The 9,560-nt window shown below is 50.6% G+C and overlaps 1 protein-coding gene across 1 annotated transcript in view; it reads right to left on the bottom strand.

Annotated features, from left to right (window-relative positions):
- Positions 1–3,048: 3,048 nt before the first annotated feature.
- The window catches only part of CLSTN2 (calsyntenin 2), a 622,407-nt gene continuing 615,895 nt past the window's right edge, over positions 3,049–9,560 (bottom strand). Inside the window, exon 17 of the mRNA XM_082625773.1 lies at positions 3,049–8,828. Within this exon, the coding sequence (XP_082481899.1) occupies positions 8,634–8,828 (195 nt within the window). The 3' untranslated portion in view covers positions 3,049–8,633. The remainder of the gene's footprint in view (positions 8,829–9,560) is intronic.

Genomic DNA, 9,560 nt, shown 5'->3' with positions numbered 1-9,560 from the left:
CAAGTGGTCTCGTGGAGGCCCACCTACCCCTGCTCCTTGCCTAAGGGCTCCTGTTACAGGTTATAGCTGGGAGGGGGTCCCTCTCCAAACAACCCCGCTCTCTTCTCTTTCCACTGTTGCCCTTCAGATGCAGGAGGATGCACTTCCATCCTCCTCCACCTGCGTTTATGAAGGACCTGAACTTGTACATGAAGAGAAGAGATGGCAGAGTCTTCCTCCATTGGAGCACCTTGATTTTTCAAACCCCATGCACTCACGGAAGTTAAGTGATCTCTGGTCTGCCGTTTACTTCAGCATTTATGGAGCACATGCGGTAGGCCAGCTGTCCTGCTAGCCACCCAGGGTGTTGCGATAGACAAGACCCTCTTCTTGCTTTGAGGAGGGGGTCTGTGATGGCAGAGGAGGCAAGAGTTGGGGAGCCATACTAGCCTCACAAAGCCATGTTTTCCAGTGCCCTGGTCAGGCACCCCATTAGGCATCTGGAAAATGAGGGCCGTGGTTCCTTTTCACTCAACTGAAAGTTCTCATGGAGTGGGACCCTGACTCTGGAGACATGTCAGCTCAGGGGTCCAGAGGTACCAGCTTCTCCCTGCTCCTGAGAATGGCAGGAGCCAGCTGGTATTGGGACATGGTTCTCTCTAATGTTTCTGGCAAATGTAAATGGCTGGTATGTCCCACCCAGTGGCACACCGCGTGCGTCTCACCCGTATCCAGGCTTCCCAATGAACGCTCCCCCTTATTCACTCACTCTACCTGGTGTCCTGGCTGGATCTCAGCCTCTCACCCTCAGTCCACAATGTGTCCCTGGCCTGCCTGCCAACGAGAACAAAACCCACCCTGTTTCCAGAACTACCGAAGGCCTCTCTGTCCACTTTCTGCCAACCCACTCCGCGTCCTTTTGTCCCATAGGAGCCTTTGTGATAAGTGACTACCCTCAGGGAAACACATAACATGGCCTTAAGGTCTAGGGCCAGAAATGTTTCATGAGAAAATTCACAAAGAGTGGCCAGGCTGTAAATGAAAACTCTTCTGGATCTCAGCGACATGAAAAAACACTATATCTTCCCCTCTTGGGTCTGGCTAGTTCTCCCAACGCTCTCTCCCCAGCACACAACTGGACAGCCCTAGTTATTGTTGTTAGTATGTTCTAATTTGTTAGAGATGAGTTATTGCCCACATGATCTCTGTGGTCTCAGGAGATTGAGCATTTAACCAGAAGACCTTTTCCAAGCTGGGCTGGAGAAATGGAATTGTCCTATGGGGCATTTGGGAGGACTCAGCAAGGAGACGGCTGACAGGACCAGGGATGAGTGTGATCAAGAGGGGATTAGGGTTCACGGACCTAAACAGCAGATGCTGGATCTCCCAGGCCATGTATCTGGGCTGTTTCCCAGCCCATTTCTCTTCTATGCTTCCTCCCCAAGGCCCAGCACCCCAGCGCTCTGACTGCCAGAAATCCTTACACGAAGACAGATTCTGTACCCCACAGCTAGGTGTAAATGACTAATAGGGCACCAACTAGTTCCTTCCAAAGGTTTGTGGACCTTCACAGAGTTTCAGCCATAAATCAGAAAGCCAAATCAATAATCAGTGGACCTTAGGGATCTGGTTGATGGGGAAAAAGGGCCTTGGTGGAACCTGGCACCTTTGCGGGTCGTAGAAATTCAAGGGCCAAGACATTGTCTGTAGGGAAGGCTGCAGGTTCAATTTTGGGTTTTGTTTTCTAATTTCAGTAACAGCCAGAGTGAGTGACTACCCTTCCAAGAAAAGCCATTCATTCCCCATCCAATTTAGTGCCTGCATGGTGACGCTGCATGCGTCAGTCTCATTACAAACAGAGTAATGCTGCAGTCACCTGGCAGTGTCCTTAACTGACCCCGCTCCAGTCCTGCCAGGCCCTGGACGGTTCCACCAGCATAGGGGCTGTGTGGAGACCACTTCTCCTGGTGACGCAGGGTCATTGCTGCAGTTTAATTGTTTCCCCTTAAAATACAGCCTTGGAGGAGGTTGCTCAGCTTATAGGAAGCTGGAAGGTGGCCTCCCTAGGGCTGGGTGACCTCACTACAGCTTCTCCTGGGTTGTGTCTTTCTCCAGGACGAATGGGGCCAGACCAGCAGGAAGTGGCTCATGCCCCGGGGCGGAGTGGAATTGGGACTAGGACCAGGGTTCTCTGAAACCACTGCTTCAGGGAGCGTGGTTTAGACCCTAGAGGGCCCGGGATGGGGGTGGGGCGGTCTGTTTGGCCCCCTCTCATCACTACACAATTCTTTTCTTATCTTGCTAACAGTGGTCTGATCCCAATGCCAGCTTACATCCTTCTTCTCACCCTCTACATCCGTGGTTTTCAAACCTTAGTTTGCTTCAGAATCAGAGAGCTCGTTGAAACACAGATGCTGGACCCCACCCCCAGTTTCTGGTTCAGCAGGTCTTGGGCGGGGCCCGAGAATTTGTATTTCTCATTTGTTCCCAGGTGAGGCTGCTGCTCTGGCCCAAGGATACCTTGAGCACCTGGGTTCCACAGGGTGGGGTGTGAGCCTGCAGCGGGTCCCCCGGAGTCAGCCCTGCTTCCCTCTCCAGCTCTGACCTGGGGCCTCCGAGGTGCTCACTCACTCAGGCTGTTCCATGGCTGTGGGATTTCATGCTGGTCCCTGGATCTGGGTCACCCTTCCTAACTTCCGACGTCTGGCTGCCTGCTCTTGGTATGTAAGAACTTCCTTTGAAATGTATATCTCAGAAATAACGAAATTTCCTTGTCAATTGCATTATTATGAACTTTCATCAAATCTTTAACCGTGGTCGTTTTAAAGTCTTTTGTCATTTACAGACAGTTCTGGGTGTACTCTGATGCTTTCGCAGAAATGTTCCTATAAAAGGGTTTCATCTTCAAGGAATTCATGGAAAAGACTGACAAGTACAGGTTTCTGGTAACTGACTATACTGCTGAACGGAATGAATAAGCATTTTCAGAACTCTAATGGAAAACTGATGAATTCATAAAAGTGCTAACAAAAGATCAAGATGAAAAAAAATTAATTACATGGGACTGAGTGAATTGATGACGATGATTGTAATTTTTGTGACTTTCTGTTTGAATATATATATATATATAAAAAATCCCCCCACCAAAAAAGAACTTCCTTTGGTTGCTTTCACTGAATCCTAGCCCTTGGCCATATTATTTCTGCCCCGTAGGCAGGGTGACTGGCTTCCCTCAGCAGGTGAACCGAGTCAGCCTGGGGTGGAATTAAGAAACGCATAGGGAAGCACTGCCTGCTTCCCTAGAAAGTTCTCCACTTGGCCTCAGCAATGTGTGGCAGGGCCCCCAGAATCACACCTACCACCTGACTTAGGGTGGAGAACTGCCAGAGCAAGTTATCCCCCCTCTCCCAACCCCAAACTCCTGTCCCCCCAGTCCTGGCGGCTCATAGACAGCCTCCAGCAGGGCAGAGGGAACATCCCAGCAGCTTGCAAGCCCAGGAGATCCTCACGGGCAGGGCCACGACTCATCCATCCTCCCTTCCCCATTCCTGGCACCGGGGGTGGCACACCACGGGCGCTGAGCAAGAGTTTGCTGAATTACATTGAACATAGCTGCAAACACGGAATCCCATCTGTTCACTGATGGCATATGGGGGTGTCTGATTGCTTTCTGGGGTGCTGGTGGAGGTGACATCTTCTGTCTCTTTTCATCTCCCTGGGATAGTCAAGTTTGGCTTCTAACTCACTTCTTACCAAGTCAACTAACTCTTCTTTCTGGTTGGTGCCCAAAGGAAAACTAGAGCAAGATCTATAAAACAGGTACAGAATACATGTATAAAGTAAAGCAAATAAAGGCAGGGAAATGAAGGTGCTGGAGTAGGCTTCAAAACTTTCATTACTCGTTTCCTTTGCCTACAGCTGGACAACGGAAAGTGGTTCCATGAAAATTAAATTGTGCCCAGGGCTTTGGCTTGTCAGCCTCGATAAATGTCTGATGCAGCTAGAGAATGGTGTAGCATCCGTAGCCTGCCAGAGTACATGGCAGGAGGCTTTGGGGATCACCCAAAGGCCTCAGAATGATCTTCCCTGAAAAACATCTAGTTTGCACTGGTAAATTTTTTCAGAGGATTAGACCAGCTCTCTCACTTTTTTTGTAAAACTGATTTGGTTAATTTAAATGAGAGGACAGTTAAGAAAAAGTCCTCCTTTGGCTAAAACTGAATCATACAGCCAAGAAGAATGCTAATTTTGAAGTGTGCCGGGGCAGGCTTTCTACTGATTATGCTGTATTGATTCAAACAGTCACAAGACTTTTAGATCATTTTTAGAGTGATGGCATGAGCAGGGCTGAATGGAAATCAGTCTGAAATAATGAACATTCCTGCTTAGAAATCATTATGGGCTGAGTCACTGGGGGAAGGCCCTGGGCCTGGGAGTTAGCCCTTAGCTCAATGGGGTTTGTATTCCAAGGTCAGCGGGTTCCTGGACCCAAGCCTTTCAGTTCTTGAGGAATGGTTGCCTGCGTTTGAGGCAATTCAACAAGCAATAAGTATTTTTTGGTTTTGGTTTTGGTTTCCCCCCAGAACATGGATTTTAAAAACAGCTTAATTAAGGACTGTGGTGTTATTTGCTGTTTATTTTGGAGGCAAAGACCACGGGGTAGCTGATGGGAGGGCTTAAGATAGTAATCTGCTTTCCCTTGGCAGCTGGAAGGCTGCTTTCCCCACACACATGGTTGAGGTGTGCAAACCATGGCCCCTGGGCAAAATCTGGCCGGCTGCTAGTTTTTGAAAGGTCAGTGGGCTCAGAAAGGTTTCTCCATTTTTAAATGCTTGAAAATAAAAATCAAAAGAGTCATAAAATTTTGTGACATGTGATAACAATATGAATTCAAATTGCCTGCTTCTTTTTAGTGTTCATAAATAAAGTTTTTTGGGAAATATAGCCATATCCATTCATCTAAGCATATTGTCCGTGGCTCATTTCATGCTACCGTGGCAGGGTCAAATACCTGCAACAGAGACCACATGGCCTGCAAAGCCCGAAATACTTACTAACTGGATCTTTACAGGTGAAGTTCGCCCGTCCCTGTTGTATAGGAACAGAGGACATTGCTTCCCCTTCAGGAGCCCGACTCCCTGCAGGGTCCAGGTCCACCAGGCACAGCCCTTGCTACAAGCAGAGGTGGGTGGGCTAAGCCCTGCTTGATGGCATGGCTGTGTACATTCACGAGAGAGGTGGTGAAAGCAGAACCCATGTTTTTGGTAGCTAGATGAACTGGGGCCTTGGTCAGATTTATAGCATTTGATGAAACCTACTAGAATATACCTTTCTTGTTCTTTAAGACAGATGGCCAACTAGCTGATTGCTTTACTCCACTAGGGCAGCCATTCTGTACTGGCTTCTTCACCTCAACCTCTTCTTTAGCTTCCTCCCTGTCACCTGAGTCACGTGAGAGGTTTCCGCCTATGTATTTGCAACTTCCAGAGAGCAGGATCTGGTCATCCACTTGGCAAGACAAGCACTGGTCTGGCCTGTGGCCAAACTGGTCAGCTGTTCCCCCCAGTACAAGTGTACATGTACTGCTGCTGCTGTCTGGGTGAGAAGCCACAGGGGATCTGGCCATCTGGGAGTTTTGGTTCCCAGATGCCAGCAGATGGAGCCTGGGCAACGCTGGCCTTATGAGTGGCATTTTCCACCTGTGGTTAGAATCCCTGCGAGAGGGCAGATCACATCACTCACCACTCACCTGGATACTCCCCGAAGCTTCTGCTACTTTTATATACTCTCCCCTTCTTATTCTCACCCATGGCGCTGAGCAGGGTGCTGGGAACATGATAAATGCCCACTGACCCAGCAGCCTCACTTCAAGTGCCTTGTCCTTGGGGCTGGCATGCAGGGTGACCTTCCACGGCAGGAGTTGATGGAAAGGGCTCAGTGGGAAATAAGGGGACTTGACCCCATTGTTTCTCTACATATGAGTCCAGTCACAAATGAATCAACTCTGCTGCCCTGGCCAAGCTCCACTTTCACCTGTTCCCTCCCCCTGCCCCTCCCAGCCCTGAAAACCCCACAAAATGGTTTCACATGCCCCAGGCAGCTCACCGAGCCGTGAATAAGTGATGTAGCCATAGCAGGCAGTTGGAGGGCACCAGACCACCTTCCCCACCACAGCCAAACCGAAAGACCTAGCAGAAGAAAGCACTCTCATGAACACCGGACTTCAATGTTTTCAATCAAAATCCAATTCAAAAAGAATTGGCTTTAAACCTATAAATACAGTACTCATTTTACTGCCTTAATTTTGGAAGAATTCTGTTAGCTCCTAAATGCCTGGCTAAAAAGTCTCTTTTTATTTAACTAAGGGGACTGTGAGGACTACAAATCCAAGATTTTCTCCTTCTAGGTGTGCAGACCCTGCCTGATAGAAAAGGGCTATTTGACTGGGAATATTCACAGAGGTGTCTATTTCCATTCAATGAATATAAAGCCCCAAACTCCTGCCAGCGTCTTTTCTAAGGAGGGGAAAATCAGAGCATGCGTTGAGTTTGCAAATGTGTCCCTCTTCTTCCTGTGACTTCTCCTCTCCCTCCCTCTGCATTTGTCTCTTGTATGATTTCTGTGCCTGACTGTTTCTCCTCTGCAGCTATCAAGTCCTCTGAGGGAGGAGCTTCGTCCGCTTTCTCCCTTTTCCACAGCTGCTGGTAGAGCGCTTAGCACGTAGTAGGTCCTCAGCAATGCCTCTTAGCTGCATGAATACAAATAGGTAGAATCTGGGCCAAGAGTGGGGAGTCCCGCCTTGTCTATGCCTCGGAATGACTCTGAGCAAGATGCTGAATCTCTGAACCTCCGTTTACTCATCATGAAAATGGGTCTAACAAGAGGCGTTCCCCACTCCCTCATGGGATTCTTGTGAGGCTCAAAGGAGGAAACAGATGCAAAAAACACGTTAGGCGAAGGAAAAGGCTGCCTAAGGTGGTTTCCTCAAATCAGAAGGTTACAAAGACCTGTCACGGATCCTCACTGGGTGGAGGTCAGACTAAAAGACATTGATGGTGGTCTCCCTTCCTAAGCTCTCTCTGAGTAGGAGAGTAGCTGTGTCTCTCTGACACAGGGAGTAGGATGAACAGATTCCGACCTTTCTTTTGAACCTGAATACCCTGTGCCTAGGGACCAGCTCTGTGCCCGTGCCAGTACGGGATGGGCTGGGAGTTGGGGTGGGGGAGAGAGGGGACAGGTCATACATATTGAGGACAAAAAAAGCCCAAGACATTTGAAACAAAGACGTTCTTAGAGCCTCATGGAAGTCCTCTAACAGCCCTAGCTCTTGCCTGCTATACTCTCCGCCAGGAAAGATCACAGACCAGTTACTATAGCAACAGTTCTCCTCCAAAAGTGTCCATGTTAAGATGGAGATGGAAAAGGTTTCCTTATTAAAACAAAGAAGAAGGAAAGAAGGAAGTGGTTTTTGGATGTATTTGCCCTCCACCCAAAGCATTGCTCCTTTTCTGAGAAGAAGAAAGAAGCTGTTATCATGGCAAAGATGCTTCGAATTTCTAGCAGTTAAATCTCCAAACTCTTATTTTAGACTCGGCGCAGTTCATGCTTGTTCCAAAACATCCAAGAGGAGTGTATCTTCTCAAGAGGCAAAACTGTGAACTAGGGGACGAGGGACCCTAAGACTAGACAGTGAGAGCCTTGTCAACCTTGGGGTCGCCCTCTGGACCGGGAGAGCCCAGCCACCCCTGTCACCCAGCTCTGCGTCCACCATGAAGCCCTTCCTTCTGACCCCTGGCTGTAGGCTTGTCACAGCTGTCACCCAGGGCAGTGGCTATGTGCAATGCTTCCTGGCCCTCGTGGTGTCATGTGGTGGGAACCCCCAGCAGGGCAGCACCGTGGGTCTCAGTGGCTGCCAGGAAGGCAGGTTCTCGGAGAACTTTGGCTGGAACCAGGCCCTGCTGTGGCCAAGGGCCTGCTCCTGGTTTCGGACTTTTCATATGAGCTTCTGTGGCCTCACAAAGGACAAAGGGAAAGGCTCGCCAAAATGGAAGAGCACGTGTGTGTGGTGGTGGGGAGCCGTGGGGACAGCCTAGGCAAACCCTTCCCTGCAAACTTAATTCCACCTCGGTCCGGACGTTCTTTTGAAGTGTTGAGGACTTAGACCTCGGGTGTGTGGAGTCTGACCATCCTGCTTGTAGGAAGCAGCCTGGAGAGGCAGGTGCGAAGAACTGATGGTCGGTGTGGAGACACCACGGAGTCAGTGCCCGCACGGGGGGTTGGAACCTCAGGACCCTGAGAACGTGGAGCCCAGGTAGGGGAGCGACATGAAGGCTGACCTTCTCCCCTGCAGGGGAGAGCAAACACGGTACCCACAGATCTACTGACAGGCTGCTGGGTGAGCCCAGTGCAAGAGAAGTGGGGGCTACAGGACAAAGTCCCCCCTGAAGTCCCCAGTGAGGATGACGCTGGGCTTCTGGGAACCGCCCCAGGGCTGGGACGCGGGGAGTACCCAAGGCGTAAAGGGTGGGTTCCAGGGTGCTGGGGAAGGCCTGCCGGGACCTGTCATAGAAATCAGAGGCGACGCGATAGGCTGGGGCGTACATCGGGGCGGGGCTTCCAAAAGGGACACGTGGGCGGGCGCAGACGGCCGGGCACTAGTAGGGGAGGGTGGAGTCATCCCACTCCAGCTGGGCTTGCGCGGCTCCGCCCGGCCCGTGTCCGCCCCTGCCCGCCCCCTCCTCCTCGTCCTCCTCGTCACTGCCCTCGGAGTCGCTGCTGCTCGAGCTTAGGTCTTCCTCCTCCTCCTCTTCCTCGGTCTCATCTTCCCCACGCCCTGGGGCTCCGTGTTTCTGGATGGCAGGGAGAGAAGGGAAACGCTCATCAGGGGTCAAACAGGAGCCACGCTGGAGCTTAAGTTTCTCCCTCTATTAAGGAGACATTTAGGGCCCCTTGGAACTCCTTCCCTTGATGCTAAACCCTTGGGCCGGGAGATAGGCTTTCTGGAACGGAAGTCCTTTGGTGAAAGACCAATCGGAGGGCTAAGGACAAAGACAAGAAATGGCAAATTCCGGACCCCAACTCAAGGTAAATCGTTGCGGTTTTTTTTTTTTTTTTTTTTTTTTTTTTTTGCGGTACGCGGGCCTCTCACTGTTGTGGCCTCTCCCGTTGCGGAGCACAGGCTCCGGACACGCAGGCTCAGCGGCCATGGCTCACGGGCCCAGCGGCTCCGCGGCACGTGGGATCCTCCCGGACCGGGGCACGAACCCGTGTCCCCTGCATCGGCAGGCGGACTCTCAACCACTGCGCCACCAGGGAAGCCCAATCGTTGCGTTTTAAACATTGGACATTTAGGCCGATCCCATCCATCATTCAGGGAGGCTTTCGGGCCAACGATTCTTTCCTGGCATTTCTGAAACCTATCTACATAGGTGTCCAAGTCTTTAGTGACTTGCTTCTCAATGCGAGGATAGCATTTAAGCTTGTACCCCTCTTCCAGGTGGGAAACTAATGTCTCTGGGAGCAGAAGGTCTTCTAAGCCAAGACTCGGCTGTGCCGCCCCTCAAAACTACTCCTTTCAGAAG

This window comes from Mesoplodon mirus, assembly GCF_964341445.2.
Source record: "Mesoplodon mirus genome assembly, chromosome: 6".
NCBI classification, from domain to species: domain Eukaryota; kingdom Metazoa; phylum Chordata; class Mammalia; order Artiodactyla; family Ziphiidae; genus Mesoplodon; species Mesoplodon mirus.
Note: the sequence above shows the minus strand (reverse complement) of the source record. Positions and strands in the feature narration are given on the sequence as shown.